Source organism: Gymnogyps californianus, chromosome 3 (genome assembly GCF_018139145.2).
Source record: "Gymnogyps californianus isolate 813 chromosome 3, ASM1813914v2, whole genome shotgun sequence".
NCBI classification, from domain to species: Eukaryota; Metazoa; Chordata; class Aves; order Accipitriformes; family Cathartidae; genus Gymnogyps; species Gymnogyps californianus.
The window spans coordinates 33,132,265-33,157,264 of NC_059473.1; the positions used below are offsets into that span (position 1 = coordinate 33,132,265).

At 43.0% G+C, this 25,000-nt stretch overlaps 1 protein-coding gene across 1 annotated transcript in view; it reads right to left on the reverse strand.

Annotated features, from left to right (window-relative positions):
• DAAM2 (dishevelled associated activator of morphogenesis 2) overlaps window positions 1–25,000 on the reverse strand; it is a 147,943-nt gene that overhangs the window by 98,093 nt on the left and 24,850 nt on the right. The window contains exon 2 of the mRNA XM_050894758.1: window positions 23,944–24,146. Coding sequence (XP_050750715.1) covers window positions 23,944–24,117 — 174 coding nt within the window. The 5' untranslated portion in view covers window positions 24,118–24,146. The remainder of the gene's footprint in view (window positions 1–23,943; window positions 24,147–25,000) is intronic.

Here is a 25,000-nt window from a genome sequence, read left to right on the forward strand (position 1 = left end):
CTTCTGTAAAAGGTGGATAACAATAGACTCTCTTCACATACAACTTGTCTCTAAAATCATCAAAGCAGAGACTGCTACTTGCTCTGCGTTTATTCAGCACCGACCAGAACAGGGCTCCAATCACAGCTGGCAGTTTCAGGTGCTAATGGGAATCAAACAAATAAGAACGGTCTTCATAGCAAGCTGCCTGCATGAGCAGGGGCAGACAAAGATGTCTAAATGAGAGTTTCAGCAATATAAAGACAAGCTTCCAATAACTTTTCAATGAATCAGTTTTGGCATGGTTTTCTTTTTCCTATATATTTGAAAGTGTTTGGAGAAGGAAGTGTCCAGTGGTCCAATATCAAGATGACATTGCAGCACTAAGAACGCTGCACATGCAGATTCTGGCACCCACACTAACCTAGCCCAAGCAGAGACAATACCTCTTTAACTCAGCCCAACAATGGCTCATTTGGAAAGCGTTCAGGGCTGGGAAACTTGTGAAAACAGTGAGCTAAATTGCACACTGAGCCTGGTAGCGGCTGCTGACAGATTTAAAAGCCCATAGAGATTTCAGCTGCAAAAAGGTACAAAAGAAATGCAAACAGTAACAAGGCGAGGTCAGTGCCAGCAGCCCAAGGTAGAAGAAGCTGGAGGGTTTTTTAAACAAGAAAAAGTTTAAGGCAAAAAAAAAAACCAAACCCAAAAATTTTAGCTGTGCAAAAAGAGCGCAAACCATGTGGAAATGTTTAGGGTGAGTTTCCAAATGAGGGGGCAGCCAAGCGAGGCAAGGAGTTTTATCCTTGCTACACACAATTAGAAAGCTCAGGCCAGGATCACATTCTTGGGGGGAGAGGGACAGTGAAAAGACATGTAAGGTCTTAAGACAAGTGAAGGAATGCTGCTGGAGGTCAAGCATGTGGGAGGGAAAGGAGGGGCAGACAGGGAATCAGAAATGCCAGGTTCAGAAGAACCACCAAAGAGGTCAGAATACACATCTGAAATGAGCTGGCTGGGCTCAGCTAAATTCTTAGAAAAATTATGATTGTTTTATTGACTGCTTAATGATGCTAGCCTTTTTCTTTTTTTTTTTTTTTTTTTTTTTTTAATAAAGAGCAGCTAACTTAGTTTTCTAATCCATATTGCTCTTTCTGGGAGTCTGGTGGCAGATCAGCCAAGCAGCAAAAGCTCTTCCCAGAAGCTGTGCACAAAACTGAATGATGATCTCAACCAATATAGTTCAAGACAACCATTTCATCAAAAGAACACTCCTTTTGACTAAAACCACCCAGAGGGCAAGATGCTGACGCTTATCAGCTTCTAGACACTGCCCTGGACACTGGCAGTATCAGGGACATAAAGAGCACTCTGCCTTCAATGGGGCAACAAGAATATGCAACTTCCAGTCATGTAATTTTGCATCCTGATAGCATGATGATCTTTTCAAGATAGAAGCCTAGAAAGGTAGTTTGAAAGGATGGAAGATCCAGTGGGAACAAAATGCATCCACACCCTACTTTATTGTGACTCAGGAGGGTAGATTAAGCCAGCAGAACATGAGAAGTCATCACGTTAGCTCAGGTAACATACTAACAAGGAAATTACTCAGGGTTCCAGGCATAACATGATCACTAGAGGCAGACCCAAATACACCTGACCGGAAAACAGCACATGGAGGATGGATTACCCTTCCTTTTGAAATGTGTTTGTCTTCTTTAGAAGGCAAAATGCTGGGTTCTAACCCCCAGGTCAGATGGGCAGGTAGCAAGCATGAATATTCAGCAGGGAAAGAGACACCTTCTCCAGAATGCAAAGCAGCAGTCAAGCTCTTCAATGCCCTTTCCTGAAGTTAGTCTTCAGCAAGTGTGCTCCTTCACTGAGAGGAAAAAAGGAGTGGGAGGAACTGAGAGAGGCCTACGTGCCCCTTTCTACCTATGCCATTAATCAAATCCCACCCTATAAAGAACCAAGAAATCCCTGCAAAATACAAGAGACATGAACCCTTCTTCTGGAACCCTCCAAATCATCTTATCTCTCCCATCCCCATCCCCTTTCTACAGAAGATCAGAACACCACCATGACTGCACAGGAAGCCCCTGGATCTAGCTAAGAAAGAAGATCCTGGATCAGGCAGACCATTTTCCTATTCTGACTCAGGATCCTAACAGACGGCACATAAGGAAACTTGCTGCCTTGGAGGGAAGCAGGAAGAACAACAGAAAGAATAAATTTCAGAAGGGTAATTTGGTCCATGAATAGGTCACTCTGACCCAATGACAGAGGCAGATCTGTCAGTATGTAGAACTTCAGACCCTAGAGTTAGCTCAGTGACAGCAAGCAGCTATTGAAGGAGAAAGGAATTGCAAAGGTTGGCAGGAAAGGGGAAGAACTACAAACTCTGAATGCAGTCATTAGACTGGGGTTGGAGCCAGGCTAAGGAAGCCGACGTGACCGAATGCCCAGGGAGCAAATGTAAAGGGCAAGAAAAAAGGGTCGGTCAGAACAAAGCGGGGAAAATGCCCTCCTCCATTCACCTGTGCCAGTTTCCCAACAGAAATGTAGTAATGCCTCTTCTATGCCTTGGATGGGTTGCTCGGTTCCAGCAATTCATGCCAGCATGACCCTGCACAATGGAGCTCAGCCTCCTGGCTCTTAAAAATACTTGAAGTTGCAAGTGTTCTCATGAAACACAGATTAAAAAGACATTTGCCAGGCTGGCCTGAGGGAGATGTAAAGTACCTCCAGTTAATATTCCTTGTATTTCTCTCCTTCATCTATTTCCTATTTTATTTTATTTACTGAGAGAGGGATACATTCAGTTAATTTCACTTTCATGTGGGCATTTATTTTACTTACACAGATTGAATTTCAATGATAAAACATTTAAAATGCACTGGAGCTGGATTTGAGGTTCAAATATTTCCAGTCCAGTTCTCAGGCCAAAAGGGAAGATGGCCTCCATTCAAAATGGCTACAACCCAAGGAAATAAGAGACAGAGAGAAAGAAAGGGAACAAGTAGGAGGAATGGGTAGGAAACATAAAACCAGTATTTTGTGGGATTTAAAACCACATTATGTCCCTTGTTTTTGGGAACATTCATCAAAGTGTGAAAGCTGGATTTGACGCTGGGTAGCCATCAGCGCAATAATGATATCACTCAAAGCCCCGGAAGAGTTGAAGGGAAAAGCATTTCTCACCTAGACTGGGCAGTACTTTTCTTAGTGACGTGAAATGAAATTAATATAGAGAAAAAGTAATATTTTGGGAATGTAGGAGAGTGGTTTACTTGGAGAGAGAACCACTAAAGGAGAGCCTTTAGTGCCTACCAACATGCCTGCCTCTCTAAAGGAGAACCTTTAATGTGTACCAACATCTCTGTACTGAAATGTGTATTGCATCTCCACCATTCAGCCATCTGTGGAAAGGTGGGACAGTCACAGGATAGCTGCTCCTTCACCAGTCTACTTCACCTGGCCTTGCAATAAGACTTATACAGTCCATAGGAATTTTGGAATTTAAATGGAGAAAACTTGAAATAGTTTGAAAGGCAAACTTAGTAAGATACTCAAAGACACAATGAGACTTCCCATTTTCAACATATCGATGCCAAAGCCACAGCAGGGTTAGGATGGAAACCTCAAGACTGTAAGTACACAAAGTATCAGGGCTTCAGGGCTCCAGCACCTCTTGGCTTCAAGTCAGAATGCTGGAGACCAAGAGCCCCAAACTTTGTTCTCCAGGGATATGTGGACACTTCTGGGAGATTTCCTCAGTTCCAGTTTCTCATTCTACTTGTCCCAGTTCCACCAGCTGCCAGAATCCCTGGTCACCAGGGAGCTTCCCACTGACTTAAGGTCAGACAGCTGCTTCATTTTGTAAAAGACAAAAAAAAAAAACCAACTCAAAACAACCAACCAACCAACCTTCAGAGGCTGGTGGGGTCGGTTTTGGGGTTTTTTTTTGGTTGTTGTTTTTTTGGTTTTGTTTTGTCTTCATAAAAGTATAATGAATCGTGCATAGCATTTCCAGCATAATGAAGCACAGAATTCTGACATGGTATGTTTTGTTTACTGCAGGCAATAACTCCATTAATATGGACATAACACATATTTTGCCAGGAGGGAGAGGAGATTTTGCTTATTTTTTTGTTTAGTTGGATATCTGCCTTGTTGCATAAATTTCTTACAATTTCAGCTACAGATAGTTGAGTTACACTTTTAATTTTTGTCTGTAGGTCGCAGTCTCTCTTACTTACAGTGCTCTTGAAAGCACATCCTTTCTATGAGCATCCATCCCAGGCCTGTGTTTCACATTTAACAGCTTTTTTTTATGACTGAGAGAAGTTAATGACATCTAAAAGCATATTCTCATTTTTTAAATGTTTATTTCTGCCTACAAACATATTCAGGCAACTATTAAAGAATTATTAAAGAATGAAATCCTTTTACCATCCCCAAAGGGAAGAGCTTTGGCACGAAATCAATCTTTATTTTACACCACAGAATCCAACACTAAGATGTAATACATTGGCAAATAGGCTTCATCACTTCTGCTGTTCAGAGATGCCTATTTTGACTGTCTGATTACAGCTCTATTGCACTGTTTGGTTCTTTAAAAGTGGATGGGTACTCAAGCAAAAGGACAGACAGGTCTCGGCATCAACAGGCACCATGGAAACCAAATCTTCAGATGGCACAAAGTGGCAAAGCTCCCCAGAAAGGTTAAACTTTACTCTCCCTTGTTAAACTCAAAATGGAAACTTAAGAACTTCCAGAACAGATGAGACCAGCAGTTATCTGACCTGTGACCAGCACCAAAAGCTTCAGAGGGCTGTGCAAAAGCCCTGCAAGTACAAAGCCGTAGAGCAAACTCTGTAGATGGTCAAACACTTCCCAGCCCCCTGCCTCAAAAAACTGGCTGATTCTGTGATGCAGGTGAGTTAATATCCCTTTCAAGATGAGGATAGCACTGGTATTTGCAAATATTTTTTTGCACAGCTCCAAAGTTTTCGTTTTGCTCAGTCACACCAGCATTATCCTTAATGGTTCTTTGCGAGTCATCCAAAAGGGAAAAAATCTGAGAAAGTAGGAATTATATGAGGATGCCTTCACACATTCTAGAAAACATCCATGATTTGAAGACTTTTTATTTTAATAACTTGCTTGCATACTCACCTCAAAAATTTAGTTTCCAAGGGTACATTCATTTTTACATTATGACCTTGCACTGTATGAATTTTAGTTAAATGCACCACTCTTATCTTGCTTCTTGTTCACAACCCCATTCCTTCTTTTTTCCTTTCTCCTGCACACACCTACCTTTTCTTTTCCCCCCCTTATCTTTTTCTCATTCCCCTTGACCCTTTTTTCCTGTCATGCACAAATGCACTCTCCCTTATTCACCTCATCAATCATTCTCTCTCAGTCTCTTAACAGCATCAAACCCACCCAAGTTACAAAATGAAGTATAATACACTGTTGTCAGTATAACAAATCCCCTGTACAGTATGATACCTGTTGCTTCAGGTTCCCCAAGGTCATTTATATAGATGTCTGTCACCATGTCCCCCAAAAGACCATATTCCAGTTCCAGTGATGCTCCCAAGTGGCATAGCGCAGCTGACGGCCTATGCCCTGGATGAATTTATTTAAATCTTGTACAAAGTAAACAGTGATTATGACACACCATGGGATCCCATCCAGCATCCACTGGCAGGCCCCAGACAAGGTTCATGTTCATGTGCAATCACTTTGAGGGAATAGTTGATGGTGGGTTAATCAATGCTGAAGTACAACCCAAGCTGACATGAGATAAATGGCACTGACATGTCTGGGACTGCAGAGGAAGGGGAAGCAGTGGAAAGAGATCAGGGAGGAGGTTGTCAGCAGCACACTACAAGCCTTTGCAATAGAGAATCCAATCCAGCATGACTATTACATCTTTAACAAGTGAACTGAGTAGGATCACGTTGCTAACACATGACTTACACTGCCTGAAAGCTACACTTTTACATTAACAAGTCCCAGGAACCTTTATTTTTCAGTTCATGCTGCTTATGCCAGGTTCTGTTGGCAAATAACAAACAGGTTAGTCTGGTGGCTCACATTCGAGCTGTGCCTCTGCCCACCAGGGAGGGAGGTCGGGGAGGAGCGGAGACACTCTCATCACAGGTCCAGAGGCAGCTGTCCAAAAAGCTGCTTCAGAGATAACTGCAGTGAGTGGATTTAAATAAATAAATAAATAAATAAATAAATAAATAAAAAATAAATCAATCTTCTTCAGATCTCAGTTTCTTTGCAAAGAGCTTATGAATCCTTCAAGTAGAAGAGATAAACCTTCCCTGTTTAATCACTGTGTCCACCTCCAGGGGACAGTATACGATTGTTCCCCTACAGTTTTCCTTCCATTGCTTTGTTCAATCCAGCTCACCAGGCTGACACATAAGAGGCAGCCTGCTGGAAGAGTGCGCATTTCCAATACTGAGGAGGTCGATAGGGCGTTCTGAAAGACTGCCTGTCCGAACTGTCAGTGAATGAGGTTCATTTGACTGCACAAACTGCCTACACATGTACAAACTGGAGCAATGAGCAGTGCAAAAAAAAGTACCGCTCAGCAAAGCTCCCTAAAAAAGAGAAACATTTCACAGGCTTTACCTAATATGCAACTGCAAACGCTGGAGTGTGATTGAGGCAGGCATTGAGAGGAGTGAAATAGAGCCTCCTTCTCTAGACAACAACCTGTTCCCATCCCTACCTTCTCAGGGCTGTGCCTGGCACAACTGCATTGTTGTACCCACAGCAGAACTTGATGGCAGATGCTCTTTCAACAGGCAGCAGCACTACCACCCACACAGCTAGCACATCTCCAGATGCAGCACATTGGTTAAAAGATCCCGCTTGGGCACCTGATATATGTCCCAAGTCCACTGATAACCCACGAAGAAAAAGCAATACAACCCCCAAAGCAAACCCTTCCCTCCCCTCAAGCTCTTCCATCTCATCCTAACCCTTGGAATTAAAAGCAGCCTTTGTAAAGCACACAGAAACAACACACCATATTAGGCTGGGGAGTAACATTTTGATCAGTTTCCCGATTGATAAGAATTGGGTGGATCACTGCAAAACATCATTGGGTTTCCATGCATTTGCTACACATAGTATGTGTGTGTGCAGACATGTATGCCACTTGCACCTTACATACACAAGAACTATATACATAAGACTTATCACATAATATCTGCCCATACCTACAATGTTTTATCGTTACATTTGTGCATGATGTAACCACTGTGCACACATGAGTTGCTCACACAGCCTGCTGGCATAGAAAGCAATGTTTACATTTCAGCTACTGCCACAGATCTGACTGCAAAGCAGAAAAGCAGACAAACAAAAGGCTGTGATTCCCATTATACTCTTTTTCCTTCTTGCTTTTTCAAAAAGTTGTGGCTTTAAAACCCCTTCAGTACTAGGGGCCCAAATCTCTTGATTCTTAGTCATAACAATACAAGACAGAAAGCACCTGATGTTTATGTACTGGAAGATGTGTTTCTCTTCTACCCTGCCAACACAGAAGTTACTCATTCTTAAGGCTCAGCAGCAGAGTAAGACTTTCTTCCATCAAGGGCACTGCATTTTGGCAGAGAAATTTATCTCACAAAAAATCAATTAACATCCCCCACTATACTGCTTCCTTTTTTCCTCCTTAATCATTGGTTAATTGCTTCTTTGCTTCCTGGAGAAGAACTAAATGCTGTCTGTCTCCTACTCCTCAAAGCTCTCTGTGACTTGACAGCATACAAGTACGTATAACCAGCAAGGCCGATTGTGGCAGTCCCCTTTCACAGGCCACTAGAAGCAGCATCTGCTGTTCATTTTTCTGCCGTTCACAGGCAAACCCCATGCATGAGACAACAATCTGCTGGGCCAAATAGAAAGAGAAAGAATGAGGAAAACCAGTACCTGTTTATGCAACAATACACACAGATGTTTAGAGAGAGAGAGAGATCATGACTTAGATATGCATTCTCAAATGCAGGGTTACAATATGGGCAGAGCAAGAAGGACGCTCCATGGATATAGGTGGGCATATGAGGACAATAATGCAAACAGTTGACTATCATCACTGCTTTTTCTGTTAAGGTGGGCTGCATGTCTATGTCGGTGAATTGGAATGAGCCCAATGAGAGGGATGGGGATGAAAACTGAATAGTCAGGCTCATGTCTAATCTAAGTCCCTGCTGCTGCAATTTAAGCTTATTACTTCCGGCCCTATCAACCACAGACATGGTGAGCAGATTTTTTCCTTCCTCTTGATAACAGTTTTCAAGCCTATTAAAGGCTGTTGTAATGTCCCTCCTCAATCATCTTTCTTGAGGCTAAACAAGCCCAGCTCTTTCAGTCTTTCTTAGAGGTCGTGTCCTCTGGACCTCTCATTCCTCTTCTAATTGACTTCCGGGCTCTCCTCGGTCAAAGTACATCTTTCTTGAAGTGCACTGTTCAAAAGTGGGGACAGTGTTCCAGCTGAGACCTTACCAATGCTGAGTGCAAAGATTACTTCATGCATCTTCCAGACTGCATTCCTGGTTACATATTCCATGAAGACAATGACTTTTTTTTTTTTTTTAAAATAAAAAAACCTCAAAACCTGCATGACTTACATTCACTCATGATCCACTATAATCCCAAGTTTCTTCTTTGAAGAAGTGTACCCACCTGCCTGCTTCCCATCCTGAATTACCAGACTTGCTCCTAAAAAGAGCATGTTTTAACTGTCCCCATTGAATCCCATCCTTCTTCACACAATTTCTCCATCTTCTTTTAAGCTTATCTTTTAACATATCCACAGTGTTTACAGCCTAGTGATATCTGGAAAGTTAATAGGTATGCTCTGTATTCCACTATCCAGTCAACTAAATAAAAACACCAAACAGAACTGAAGCTGTTAAACTTCTGCTGGATACATCTTTTCACTGTGACAGGTTGCAGGTCCTCTAGGGCAAGTCCCACATTTACCTCCACATTCTGATTATACACAGTATATCAAATACCTCTCTCAAACAGAGCTTCTAGTATCACCATATATAACACTAAATAACAATAAAATCTGCTGTTTCAGCACAGTGCCCATTCCCCTCCCCTCATTTCCTTTCCTTCTCCTCCCTTCATTTCCCCCTCCCTTCCCCCTCCCTGCGCCAGCGTTTGTTTTTCATGCCAAGGTCCTTTAGATGAGACCCGGTATGGGAAGGTAGGTGTGGGAAAGGTTATTAGGAAACTGCCGTCTAAACTGCTACCTTTCCGGCTTCCCCACCCTCTCCCTCCCTACAAAGTCTCCTCTGTTCTGTTTTAATACTAATGAGTTCAGAGGAGGTTCCTAGGCTGGAGCAATTCACAGCTTGGACTGTGCCAAAGCACACAGGCACACACCTCTCTGATCGCTTCCTGCCCAAACACAGTCCTGCTGGCTCAGTCCTCAAAATGTGGGCTGGGAATTGCTGCTGCAGCCCTGCGCCAAAGGCAGGCTGAATTTCCAGGGGCGTCGGTGCCACCTACTCCTCTCCTCCCAGCTTTATCCTCTTGTGTGCATCCTATTTGCCATATGCCTCTATGGAGGAAAACAAGGGTAAGTGAGAGCTTGGCTGACCTTTAAATCTCTGATAAAATATTACGTAAAAGGGCAGGAGGAACTGAGAGGTCGGTTAAGAATTTAATGAGCAAAATCAACTTCTTATCAAGCGTTGGTTGTGCAGGTCAGACACACATGCTCAAACTTAAATGCAGGGTAGACTCAAAGGAACTCCAATAAATCAACAACATTTCTGGCATGAGTTCAGGTTTACACAGATAGAACTGAAACCAGAAGCTGGCTTTAGTTCTTCTCTTGCTCTCTGAATTTTTACTCCAGATTTAGTAGTGCAACCCACAGATCAGAATGTCCCTAACTCCATTAAACTGAGTGGACTTACTCTGGATTTACACCAGTGCAAAATATTAATCAAATTGCCTGCTTTAAATTGTAACAGAGACTAAACCTCTCAGCTAGACAGCCTATAACACAGGCTTGTTCTACAGTCTACAGCACAGATTTCAGACATAGAATAGACTGAGCAGTCTATCAGTCCCCTTTTCGCTAATTGTTGACTTCTATTTCAATAAAAGGAGATGAGCTGTATTTACTACTAATCAGTCCAGACCAGCTAGAAGAACATGACGCTTCTGTTATCTCCTCTGGGGTGAGGTGGAGGGCAATTCTACAATGCTCTTCACTCACATAAACCAAGTATTTCCATAGTCAAACACTGAACTGAAGGCATGACAGTATATTTGGTTATTCACTCACGCCCTGTCCTGTCTCATTGCTCAAGTATTCTGATAATCAGAACAGCAACTACTGCACTGACATCACTGGGCTTAAGAAAACACCAGCGAAGATGTTTTTCTCTAAATATTTTTAAGAAAGAAATTATCAGAAACTTCCACAAAATACAGCAAAAGGAATAAGAGAAGCATGAGCTTTTGCCTTGCAGAATGAACTCATCTCCTAACAACAAATTGTAATTGCATTTACTATCTGGTTAAGCATTTGTAATCCAAAAGTTCTCTCGCATTATTAATGTAGAAGCCAACAACTTTACACTGACCGTCAAACTCATCCAGCTGTTGCTCTCTATACAAGATGTAATGCTGAAACACAGCCACTAAAGCAATCCCAATGGATTTTCCATGACTCAGGGATCTCCCTGGACACCTTCCAAACTGGGAAACTGCAATCTGCTTTCCCCTTGTAATTTCCTTTGGAGAAGTTATTCTTCAAACCTCCACCTAGTAAACCATTGCATAACATTATTGTGCATGCTGATAAATTCTTTTCAAAAGGTGTCTGTGTTATTAGTCTGGGCAGCCTTTCCCTTTACGTGGTCAACAAATGAAGGGAAACTGCAAAATGAAAAGATGCCCTTAAGTGTTTTTAATATAGAAGTGCATAGAATATACAGACGTTGACTAGGGCCCTTTTGCATACAGCACTGGGTCCACATGTGAAAGAAAGAAGAGTCTGCCCAGGAAGGCTGTAGATTCTTGTATCAGATTCTCCCTAAAAAAAGAGCAAGGAGATAAGAGCAGGGCGATGTCTATGACAGGAGGCAGTAGCAGAGATTTGCTCCCATGATCTTCAAATACAATACATTTTGCCACTGGAAGACTCCTGTACTGCCTATAACCTACACGTGCTGCATCTTTCCAGCACCTTTTCAATCTGGCTACAATTCTGGACTAAAACTGGTTTAAGAAGCATTACTATTCCCCGTTTCACACCAGGGAAACAAACTCACAAATGCATGAAATGACTTGTATAAGCTTGCAGAGGTAGCCAGGAAAAAGATGTAATGTTCTTGAAATGTCTTCCTCCCAGCAAGCTTACAGACTTTTTCATTTACAGAAAACGAGGTACCTAGCATTAAAAGCTCTGGGTCAGTGATGTTCTAGTGCCAGGTGGAAGGCATCTGTCTGTACTTCCTCTGGACAAAACACGCCAAAGACAGAGCAGCTGTGGAGGCAGCCTGGTGCAATGAGTGACAGAAAAAGCACCTTCTGACACTCGCCTTCCATGTGCTGCTCCCACCCAGTGCTGAAGGGATGAGCAGAAGGGCCACTCCTGTATTTAGTGACACCAAAAGCTGCCCCTTCCTTACCCAGTGCAGAGGAAGGTGCCAGGAAACTGCTGACCTGAAAACCTTGTACCCTAAAAAGGTGCTACTCCATCCACCCAGCCTCACCTTTGGCACCTTGTGCTCCCCACTTTGGAGTCTTGCAGACCAGGCAAATGACAAGAAAAGGCCATTTCCCTCCAACACTGGAAGAGCCATCCCAGATTACCTTAACAGGTGTCCTGAATGATAAACAACCTTGAGCACTGTTTGAAGACACAGAGGCACGACATAATTATAAACCCTTTTCCCCCAGCTCTCCTTCAGGCTGTATGATACACTATCTGAGCAATGATTATATCTGATATAAATTGCTACTACATGAGCAAATACAGAAACAAATTTGAGTCAACACATTAAACAGATGATCCTTCATGATTGTTATCTACTTCTCCATTCAATTATCTTATTTTGTTAACAGTTCCTCCTAAACGCCAGCTACACTCTACCTCCGTAGGGATAACTCCTATCCTGCAAAACACTTGCAACCCATCCTCTTTCACAAACTTTCCTCCTTACTGGTAAATTTCACTGCTTCCCCAGCTGCAGGTGGTGACTTTTACATTGCTATTTTTTTATAAGTTTTATAAGGTCTTCATCATCACAGGGACCTGGCTCCCTCTTTCTTGCTGAAATCAGGCTAAATGACAAATCATACCTCCTACAACATCTCAGATCTGGCCCTTCTTCTGTGAGCTGCAGAAGAAACAGCATCTGTCATTCAACCTCCCTTCATCAACGTGCAAGCTCTTTCTCTCCAAAAGCACAGCCAAAAGACCATCTTGGCCTAGCATTTGTCCCATGTCACCTCCATCTTCGCAACCTGTCTTTGCTCTCCCTTCAGCACCACAGCTACTTCATTTGTTGTGTCTTTTTCTTCAACACTTTGGGAAACTTTGTCCCTCCTTATTGCAACCTCCTGTCCAGTTACAATCTGGTCATCATGCTCTTTGCATGATGTAGTACTTTCCTCTGCCATTTCTCCCAGATGCACCTCCAGGTGGCACCTTCTCATCCCAAATTACCTTTCTGACCTGATTTGTAAGTCTCCCACCTCTCCTCAGCAGACCAAATGTAGATTTAAATATCCTCTCTAGAAGGTGAGGAATAAAGTCTTAATAGATTTGTAAGTCATCTAATACAGCTCTGAACAACATAAGACACTAATAAAGAGAAGTAAAGAAAGGACAGAAACTGCAAAAGGGCAGGAATCATACTCAGAGAAGCCATTTCAAAGCGGTGGAGCAATAGGACATCCCTGTACTGCTGCTGGCTTTATTTCTACTGGAGAGGGCAGAGCCTGTTACTCTAAGTCAGCAGGCATCAAAGTGGCAGGAACTATATGAGAATGCTGGTTCCATTCTAGGAGGAAGGTAGGAAATTGTCTACTCTATATCCATCCAAGTGGAGCTGGAAAAGCCCCAGGAAGTTGAAATAAAGATAAATTAATTTGATCCTTCCAGCTAGCAAGTATGACTCCTACTATCAATATCACCTCAGTGTTTTATCACTTCAGCAGCCTTCAGACTCAATCCAGAAAATTCCTGACTCTTTGTTATAGCCATAATGGAACACGAAAACCATTCAAATATTAATGATGTCTTACTAAGGAAAAAGGCCACAGTAGAGCTTTATGTTATTTTTTCTTTTTATGTAATGCTGCCTAACACTTGCAGCTATGCCAAAACAAGATAGTGTTATCATATCAGCTGATAAGGTATTAGAAACACATGGACACAAGATTTCTGAACAGTAAGCATATCTACCCTATCCATGGCTTAGGGGATAGGATATCATGACAGCTTCCAAGCATCCAGTAGAGGGAAGACACAAGATCTTAGCACATCCATTCTCTAGTGGCAGGATCTGTTCTTTCCCCTCTTTTTGCATCCCAAGCTACATATCTGCTGTGCTTCCAAAATCCAGTACTTCTCCTCTTATGCCCTAGATGGACTACATGCATTTCCTCATTCAGGGAACATCAGGATTACCCCGTTAAAAACATGTAGTCCAGTAAGTAGGTCTTTCGCAGGTGTTTCACGTCTACTGTAAGTAAATCATACCCAGAACACACTCAAACATTCTCTTCAGGTATTCCAACCATGACCACAACCTTCTCCGTCTTCCAGAAAGGCAGCCAGTATGCTCTGCTTGGGATATTCAGAAGCCAACAATCACCACACAGAAAATATCACACAGGCCAAATTTCAGGCAACATAAAATGACGTAACTCCACTACTGTCTTCAGTGGAACTGAACCGCTTTACATCAGGTAACTATCTGTTCATAAGTTTTATAGTAAAACAAGATCTACAAAACAGTGTATCCCTGCACAAAAGGCTTATAACTACACAGGTACTGTGGTAACACCCCCAGCTTCTTCACACCCAAAATCTAGCACGTAAGCCCGGGTCGGGATTTACATTTGTTTACACAGCCTTATTGATTCTCAGACACAGAGTGAGACCTGGCTCCCATCTCATGCTCCTCTCACAGCATCTGGGTCTCACACATTTGCAGCATAGTGACTGCTGCTTCTTACACAGCTGGTCAGGGAGCTGGGAGCTGCCAGCCAGCTGCACCTACTGGAAGGAGCCAAGAGAGAGAAAGTGCTGGTACTGCACTCAGTGCCACAAGCCTGTCCCTATCACAGGACTCCATATCTAGGTGAGTGTCTGAAGGGTGGAGCTGTCTCTGCCACAAAGCCTAAAATGTAATACTTCTTATGTACTGGGACTTGAGTAAATACAGAAAGCTGTTTCCAGTGATACGTGCATTAAAATCAGGGACTTGTACACATGTATTGCACATGGGACACCTGTAAAGCAGACCCGACGTTATGAAAAAATCTCTCTTTGAAGAGCAGCAAGAAAAAGAAAAAAAGGTATCCTGATATGGACAATTAAAAAGAAAAAAGGTATCCTGGATATGTACAATCTTGGACTGAAGAATTGTGCTGGACATAAAGGAACATCTGTGCATAACTAGACAGACTATGATACCATGAAGAGCTTTTGCCTTCCAAGCCTCAGTCCCCAATTGCTTCAGAAATCCTAAACCACCCAGTACTTTTGCCATTATTATAATAGAAGACAAGTGCATCTGAGTGTATGAAAAATGTTAATCTGACAACTATAAACTAACCCATGAGAAAGGAAAGTTTTTGTGGCCTGGCCCCCATCAGTGAGGAAAGCAATCTGCTGCCTCAAAGCTTTGCTTTTTTCTGTCTTCAGAGACAGTGTCTTCTACTCAGATGGCGATGCTAAGCCTTCTTCCTAGATGTGAGTCTCTGGTCATGAAAAATCGAGCTTAGTCTCATCATCAGTATTTTCTTACAGCCTCCACTGGCAAATTCTTATTAAGTGCAAGAATAGAAGCAGTAAGTGGGGTGGGGAGTCTCCACTGAGCCAAGGCCAGCAAAGCCTCCTAGTTTGCTGGAGTCAGAGCTCATCATATGCAAATAAAAATGAAGGACTTCTCCAGATCTTGATTGCATTTGGCACTACACAACCTTCCTGACTGATTAGATACAATCATTCATTGCAGAAAAGCACAGAGGGGACGGGCACAGGGAATAAAAGAACTCCCTCTTATGGGCAAAACAGCATAGAGGCACTTTTAAATTATGGTTGCAGAGACATTTGCATTGATCAACAACTCAAAGCCACAGGCCTGTCAGAGGTGTAGTCTGAAACTATGATTTACACGCAGGGCAAGTGACACAGAAATTAAATCCCTGTATTCAAAAGAATCCAGTAAGAGGATAAAATGACTCAAAAGACTGATAATTTGAAACTGAAATACTCAAATCTTGGTAACATGCCTGAATTTAAATGTGATTAAATACTGTTTTCAATACCCATGACACGTGTTTGGGGTTTGAAGTGAGGACCTAAAATGCACGTCTTTCTAAGCCACAAACTTTCAGTGAGAAACTAGGGACTAAATAAGCTTCAGACATGGAGGATACTTTTCTGGGAAAGTGGTGCTCCACACTGGGAGCCAAGAGACAGAACAGGCAACTCTGCATATCTGTTCCCCAGAAGTATTACAAGGGAGATGGGGGAGCAAGAGAGAACTTTGTTCTCCAGGCCTGTCAACAAACAGAGAAACAGCTGATGCCCTCTTGTGCCTACATACATTGACATATATTCACATGAAAGCCCACAATGGAGGCATTTCTTGTACTTTTTACCCCATAAATACTCTTGCAGGTTGCAGAGCCAAAGAGGGGCCTCACGAACACTGCCACAACTAGGACTTGGCAAGCTTGAGTGGGACTGGTGATATATGGGAGTACTTATTCAATGTGGTGAAGCCTAGTTTTCATCTGAGGTTTATGTTGTATCCATTACATTAAATGGCCTGCAAGGGAGAACTAAGCATGAAGGGAACTTGCTACTTCCAAGTCAGCTGTTTGCAGTGGGAGCCGCTACTAGTTATTTAGGTTTGGATCTCATCTCCCTGTAGCTCTTGATGAAGGTGTGTTATCCAGTGTGTGCCAAATTGATGCCTTGCTCAGAAATTGTTTTACTTCCTCTGACGAAATAAATAAATGAATTCTCAGATACTTCCATGCTGTACCTTCATCTCTTTCAACATAAAACTCCTTTCTTTTCTCCTCCACTTTCTCTCCTCTGGGAAGAGAGACTATAATCACTGAATTTTATTCTCTGTGAAGGCAGAGAAGGAACAGATGTGGAGAGATGTCACAGAGCAAGGAACGAGCAGTTTTTCCAAACTTTCTGTTATTGACCACTTCATCCAATCCTACTAGAAATATGTCCCTGGTGACCTCACCATTCCTTTGTCCCTGTCCTGAGAGGACTAGCAAAGATACCAGTCATGTAGATGGCTCACGTGCTCCAAGTACACTCACCAACTCCCTTCACACTCTTCAGCATTCTCGCACTGAAGTGCTGGCAACTACTAGCCTGGAGGGTTGAGATATCAAGAGAGCACAGCAAAATATGTGAGAGCAGCAAGTATCACACTAATTCCATAGCTCTGTTTCAGGACAAGATGAAGATACTGATTTACTTAGGAAGGGATTAGCTAAATGGACAGAAAAACTACGTGAGACCCATGTGGTGGGAGAGGACAGAGAAAAAAGGCAAGAGCAAAAGGTACAGTAAAGCAACAGGCATCTTGCTCTAGATATCCTCCTTCCTCAGGTGGCACAATGCATTAAAAGTTCTAGTGACAGTTACAGAAATTATCAGAGTATTCAGAGATTACCAAATTGCTGCCTCTGCTACTTGGATTCTAATGTCACATGTCCTCCTCATATCTTTCTACCTTCATGGGAGTTCCTCTGTACAGCTTTTATTCCAAAGAGACTGAAGGAGAAGGAATTAACATGATCCTCCTTTTCTCTCTTCTCTTTACTGTCGTAGTCACTGCCATTCCTTCCAGCTAGATTCCTGGGCTAGCTCATTTTTAATTCAGAAATTGAGCCAACTGTGATGCCGTGGAAGCCATTACTAAATATTATGGGATCAGAGGTGACAAGGTGAGAGACTAAGAGTTGAATTTAGGGTTGTGTCAGGAAGGGACATAGTTCCATGTTCTTGTGGTTGGTGTTACAGAGCACTGCAGACAGAAATCAAGGTTAAGGTTTCAATCATGGTTCCCAACATGGGCTGAACACACTGAAGGCGCTTGATCCTGAGGGAAGGACAGAGCCCTTGATTCAGCACTTGGTTTCATATTCATTTCATTGCACTCAGGCAATACTACAAGGGAAAATACCTTTCTGATTTCCAGTGGCCTCATTGTTCAGGAACACATAGCAGTTCCACGTGTATCTTCTCTACAACAAAAGCTGGGGTTTCACAGTAGGGTCAGAAAACTAGATCTCTTCAGAGAGAGAGGGAGAGAGAAAAGAGTGTACATTGCCTCACCCAAGCAGCAACCTACCTCTTTCAGCAAATAAAGTGTGATAGGACCTCATATGGAGCTGTCATTTCGTATTGGGTTTGCGTGGCAAGGTTTTGGTAGCGGGGGGGCTACAGGGGTGGCTTCTGTGAGATGACATCAGAAGCTTCCCCTATGTCTGATAGAGCCAATGCCAGCTGGCTCCAAGATGGACCTGCCGCTGGCCAAGGACAAGCCCATCAGCAACGGTGGTAGCGCCTCTGGGATAACATATTTAAGAAGGGAAAAAAACTGCACAACAAATTGCAGCTGGAGAGAGGAGGGAGAATATGTGAGAGAAACAACTCTGCAGACAGCAAGGTCAGTGAAGAAGGAGGGGGAGGAGGTGCTTCAGGCACCAGAGCAGAGATTCCCCTGCAGCCTGTGGTGAAGACCATGGTGAGGCAGGCTGTCCCCCTGCAGCCCATGGAGGTCCACAGTGGAGCAGATATCCACCTGCAGCCCATGGAGGACCCCATGCTAGAGCAGGTGGATGCCCAAAGGAGGCTGTGACCCTGTGGGAAGCCGGTGCTGCTGCAGGCTCCTGGCAAGACCTGTGGCCCCGTGGAGAGAGGAGCCCACGCTGAGGCAGGTTTTCTGGCAGGACTTGTGACCCCACGGGGGACCCACGCTGGAGCAGTCTGTTCCTGAAGGACTGCACCCTGTGGAAGGGACCCACGCTGGAGCAGTTCATGAAGAACTGCAGCCCATGGGAAGAACTCAGGTTGGAGAAGTTCGTGGAGGACTGTCTCCCATGGGAGGGACCCCACACTGGAGCAGGGGAAGAGCGTGAGGAGTCCTCCCCCTGAGGAAGAAGGAGCGGCAGAAATAATGTGTGATGAACTGACCCAAACCCCCATTCCCTGTCCCCCTGTGCCGCTGGTGGGGAGAAGGTAGAGAAAATCAGGAGTAAAGTTAAGCCTGGGAAGAAGGGAGGGGTGGGGGGAAGGTGTTTTTAAGATTAGATTTTATTTCTCATTATCCTACTCTGATTTGACTGGTAATAAATTAATCCCCCCCCCCCCCCACGTTGAGTATGTTTTGCCCGTGACGGTAATGGCTGAGTGATCTCCCCATCCTTATCTTGACCCACGAGCCTTTTGTTACATTTTCTCTCCCCTGTCCAGCTTAAGAGGGGAGTGATAGAGTGGCTTTGGTGGGCACCTGGCATCCAGCCAGGGTCAACCCACCACACATTTCAATGGACGAGAAGAAGCATAAAGGCAGGCCAAAAGAGATGCTCGATAATTCTGAAGTTTTCAAATACAGAGAGTTCATAAGTATTTATGCTGCTCGTCTACTGCAAATAATGTAACTTAATAGGTACTTTTGGTGGCACAAGGTCTAAAGTTTTGTTCTGGAAAACGCTGTGATGATGGTAAATATTAATATGGATAAAAATCCTTTGTGAATCTATAAAGTCAACAAACCCCCTTATTTAGAGACTCTGAGGAAAAAGAAAAAAAAACAAAAAACAAACCAAAACTAAGAAAGAAACAGGTTCAAATGTAATGTAAGAGAAAGAAACCATGACAGAAGAATCCAGTCAATGTCCCACCTGAGCTAAACAGCAGAATGCTTCAAAGGCAGCCAAGACTAAGAGGGGATAACAGTAAGCATTTCTCAAATCTTTCCCAGTGTAAGAATCTAACGTGGTGCAGGTAACTTAGACAAGGATATTATCATTCTAGATTGGAGGCTGTAATAACATGATCATCTTTGAAAATGGCAACTCAAAAGACAACTCCACTTCTTCCCCATGGACCTTCCATCCTAAAATAGACAACCTTGAACTCCACCTTCTCAAATACCATGACCATCTCAACAGAGCCACTAACAAAAGAAACAAAAAGAGAAACAACAAAAGCACAAGCTCTTTACACTGCTCTTTGCTCTGTGCTAGCATGCTTTACATTTTTCTGCTTTTCCTGAATTGCCAGCTTTTAAGTCACCCTTCTTGGCATGGTCTGAGTTTACATCTGGGATCAGGCTGCTGGTGTAAGAGAGATCTAGATGGCAAAATCCTTAGTGTGAAGCAGCACACCACCCTTAACCAACAAGAAGAGTCCAGGACTCTAATACTGAGCAAAAGGAATCAGAATCCACTGTGACAAAAACACACTGCTGCTAACAAATATGAACAAGGACGTGGAGAAGCTGTTTCATGAAAAAAAATTATTTCCCCTTGCCTTGCAATAGTTCTTCCAGATTCTTCTGCAGTTACTGTTCAGTCAATAAATCTGTACAAGGAAAAACACGTGTGCTTAGCACAGCCATTTTTGCCAGCAGGCACAAAACCAGCTTGGAGCCCGCGAATAGACCACCAACTGCAGCAGCACTTTACTACATGGTCGTATACACAGTGCCAGCTGAGAAGAGAGACTGAAGAAAAAAGCTGAAGTGATGCTGGCTAGAACAGCCTTGACGGTCAGGTAGGGCCAGTTTTACAATTTATGAGGTACAGGGCCACTCCACATACCCTGCTCTCTAGACTTTGTCTTCCTTGCCTGTTCATTGAAGGAGAGACTCTAAAGCCAGCTGTTCTGCCCTCTTTCAGTTGGGTGCACGAAAGTGGCCCTTTGAGGGGCAAAGATTCTGGTCACAAGTATTTTTGTTTGCTTTGTGTCTTGTGCATCTAGACTTCTGATAAGGACTTACCTGTACTGGTATCACTGCATCAGTCCCAAGGCAATCACTGCCAGCAGACAGCCTGAGAGCTAGTACATCTTCTCCTGTCTTAGCCCCAACAAAATCAGACCAAATCACCCTGAGTCACAGTCTTCATTCAGACCTACTCTCTGCACATGTTCCCAATGAAATAAATCAAGATCGAATTTGGCCCATATCAGGAGTAACCCTTTCTGTTTTAATTTTCTAATCAAGGAGGCAAGGCCTAAACACAGCATCCAGCTTCAAGTAACACAAAAGCCTAGGATCCATCCTAGAACTGTTTTTCTGGTTGAGCGGCATCGAGAGCAGACATTTCAGCTGAAATCAGCATCAACTTGTCATTTAACAACCACTGCCTTGGTCAGAGTCCAGTTAGGCAGCTGCCGTTACTCAGTTGGTTGGTCTGGGTGCATCCCCCAAACAGAGCAGCCCATACATGTATATTTGCCTCAGCCTGGAGTCTACACGGGTAAGTTGCAAGCTCTGGAGGGGTCTTGTGACTCTGTCACAAATAAAGGATCCCAACACATTCCTAATTCCTCCTCTTGCAAAATGGACATCTCCAAATTCACTTTTCATGATATTAATTTAAGGACCACAAGAACAAGAGAAGACATGCTTCTGGCCCTCAAAATGTCCATTTTCCTCAGAAAGGCAGGTAGAAACATACTGAATATTTACTGGACCAGAAAATTCATCACAAGGGAGGCTTTTCCCGCACAGCTAGGCTTAGCTCTTCTTGTCATTAACTCTTATGTGGGAAAATGCCCCAGATTTTAACTGCAACAAGGGGAAAAATAAGGCTTTTAAAAATTTGCTCAAGCACACCAATGTTTCATTATGCCCTCTGTAGAGCAGATGGCAAGATGAGACTATACCCCCTGGGCCTGCTTCAGGGAGCTAACACAAATGCTCTTCTCACTACAGATCTCAGATGATGTTGGTGTCATCATTTCACTTGGGGATTTGGGTCAAAAGGCTTTACACTCAAATCTGTTTTTTATATAGTACAAGTGCACCCAGACTAGACCCTAACGGATAAGCAGCAGGGAGGCTAGTACACAGCACAGAGCCCTCTCAGGCACTTCCAGGTCGCTGATTTACACTGGTGCATTTACAGACCGAATCTTTCTAATCCAATTAAAATCTCATCTGAGCTGTCAATACAGATATAGCCTGTTTTATTTTAGTGTCTTGTAGAACATGCATTAATCCGGACCTGTGGACAAACTAGCCCTTCTAGGCAAATTCTGTATTCTGCCAGCCTGGTTTCTAGCCCAGGTTCTCTCGTTCATAAAGCCCTTACTGCTCTCATGTTACCTGCTTATCCAGGAACTCCTATGGACGTGCATTACCATCCCATCTGAATGCTTTATAAAAATGTGCATATACACCATTAACCTTCTGAAAAATAGCACTTTTCTCTCCCATCTCACTTCTCATGTAATGATGGCTAGGGCACTATCATTACATATAAGAACATGAATATGATCTATTTTCATTTCAATGGCTTCATTTGTTTGAAACGTATATGCCAGTTACAGGCTGTCAGCACATTTAATAAGTTACAGCATAGACCAACAACTCTCAAACTTCTGGGGCCAAAAAATTTTTACAGATCATCATGTATACTTGTCATTAAACTTTGCACTGAAAACATTATAAATTATACTGTTTAATAGACTTCCATAAGGCAGCTGTGAGCTGTTTTGCCACAAACACATGGAACACTGATATTTGCCAGACATAAAACAAAATGCTAAAAGCACCCTTAATACCACCACAAACTCTCAAACTCCTCATAGAAACTGATACCCTTCTCAGTAAGCAAAAGCCCAGCAGCAACTAAAACAGGTCTTTCACTATGACCGAAGGTAAACAAGTTCAAGTTTTAGCAAGCCAAGTTCAGGAGCAAAGCAGCTCTGTTGGTGACATCTTCAGGAAGGCTGGATTGAACGCTTCAACGGATCTTGGTGTTGGAGAGAGGTGAACTTTGATACAGCAATTAAAGCTTTGCATGTGAAAAGCAATACTTAAGCAGCATCCAGAAATAAATTGACAGCAGAGCAGATTACACTCTTACTCAGAGATACCCGTCACCAAGCAGAATTCTCCTCAGTCAGTCAGCTGCACTTTCCAAGAGGAATTTAAGTAGTCTTACATAAAAGGCAAACTGACTTAAATATAGACCAAGATTTTGTGAGATATCTCCCTAAGAGGAGATTCCTCATCTGCTACTTAGTCAGAAGCAAGTAGAATCTCTTCTGCTGCACACCCTGCTCTTCCTGAAACAGCTGCAAATCCTATTGACTCGTTTCCCACACTCCTGCTATAGAATACTGCAAATGCTAAAAAATTGTCATGGGTGCTAGGGAAGGTGGGAACAGTTAATGGAAAAGAAATTCATAGCAATTTACTATGTACACAGAAAGTAACTTTGGCTGAGGAAGTCCTTGAGCTGAAAATTGTTAGAGGGTTGGACAGTAGCCTGGAAAAGACCACCCTATGGCTACATCTTATATTTGTCCCTAGGCATGAGCTTTGGACCCCATCTTGAAATAGAAGCCTGGACTAGTTTGTCAGACCACTGATCTGATAAACTATAGCTGTCCCTATGTTTGGTATGACATACTATAGTTGCCCATATGTTAACCTCCACTTGCATACCCAAATTATATGGTTATTTTTATTGCTATGGCACTTTGAAGCCATGGTAATGGACAAGAACTTACTGGGCTAATGTTATAAGTGTAATATAGAAAGACTACTGGCAAATTCCTCTAATTCTGAGATCCAATATTTTCTGTTTTATTCCTCATCTCAGTAGCACCACTCAGGCATATATACACTTACAGATACCTCACTTTACATAACCTCTGATCTCAGAGTGGTAACGAGATAGCTAATCAACTGCATCAAATGGGCATCACCTTTACGAAGCAGACTGCAAAACAGCACAGCCCTATGACCTCTGCCTGTGTCTTGCATGCGGGCTGAACAAGAGGGCAAAGACAGTGAAGTCATTTGATGCCAGACACGAATAGCAAGTGCCTGCTACTGGAATCCGCAACATTTACCACAAAAGCAAGCGACAAAGTTCATCTGAAATAACTGCTTCCCTTCCTGTTTATGTCTGTTGCTACAACAGCACCATTTCATGGTTCAAAGGCAGCTGGATGATGAAACATAATTAGCATGGTCACCTGATTTGTATACCTCTCCAGCAGTATGTTACTGATCAACAGAACAGTATAGTCCTTATTTTATAGACCCAGAAACCCTAAGATTTTCCACTGCACTATATTATACAGCAGATTTTATCCCAAAGTTGTTAACAAGAAATTGACTGTCAGGGATTTGTTCTCTAGAAAGCTTATGAGGTTCCTTCTAATATGCCCAATCCTACACCTGGAGAATTGCATAGCGCTGTGAGAATAAGTAAGTATATTTAAGCATTTTGTTGTACTTATACCCAGTGCCACTGTCATCCATCCTGTCGTTCGCTGCCTTTCTCCGACTACAGAATTGGTCATAAAAGAATGGGGGGGGGAAGCTTCACCAGAAGTTTTTTTCCTATCCTTAATAAGTCCCTTAAGTCCCTTTACTCCTCCTTTGAAGGGAGGAGTTCATCCACCCCCTAAAATACATCAATCTGCCAGCAGAAACTTACCACAAGTTCGGAGAATCTGGCATTGAGCTCTTCTGCTGGTGGAATTGGGACAGAAAACTCAAGGAATTGGAGGGGGTTATTATCCTTGAGGTTGATTTCAGGGAGGTCACTACCCCCAAAACAACAAAGAAACCCCAACGCATGACGATTCCTCTTCCGGGGGGCCATGATCATAGTGTATGATGCTATCTTCTGATCATGTTCTGCAGGAAGAAAAAAAAAAAAAAAAACACAACAGACATTAAATGATAAACAAGACTCTGTTGGATCTGTGCAGTTCTCTGCAGTTACAATGGTTATCACTGGTGTAACAGCTGGAAGAAGACAGAAAAATCCGAGACACAAAAGAGAAAAAAAACCCACTCAAGCTAGACAAGATAGCTAAGCTTTAATATGGTATTAACATGTTCTTGTATGGCAGTGTAGAATCACTTCTCCCAAAGTTTCTAAAAAGGTTTTGCAAACTTAGTGTGGGATTTCCCAGCAGGTAGATTTATCAGTAATGCTCAGTAGCCAAGGTTGAATGCTACCATTGAATGCCAGCATTGGCCTTTCTCTCACTGCTACAGTAAAGGAACCAAAGTATCGGAAGCAAAAAGCATATACTGGAGAATTTACCCAGAATAAATAGAAGAATCCTCCAAAGGTATCCCATTTGGTCAAAATAAAACGAACAATCAAACAGTGAAGCAGAAATCAATTTTCCACCACTGTGAAGCCAGACCACCAAACACTCACTTATCCCTTTATGGCCAGGACTATCGCAGTACGACCATTTTGTCTATCCCATTTTCAAACACACGTAACTAGTTTGGGCTGCTTTATGTATCCAGGGGAGAAACTGCACAGTGCTAATGCACGCTTTCAGATTTACATTTGAGCTGCCAGATCCCATCTTGATAGGACCCAGGCTTGAGGGGCTTTGGTATCAGGAGCGTAAAGGGAGGCAAAAGGAGGCCTGAAGGAGGAGCTGGGAAGTGACTGATTTCACCACACAACACCGTTTGTGAGCGGCCCATCCAAACAGGAAGTATCCTGCCAGCAGTTTGAAAGGAGG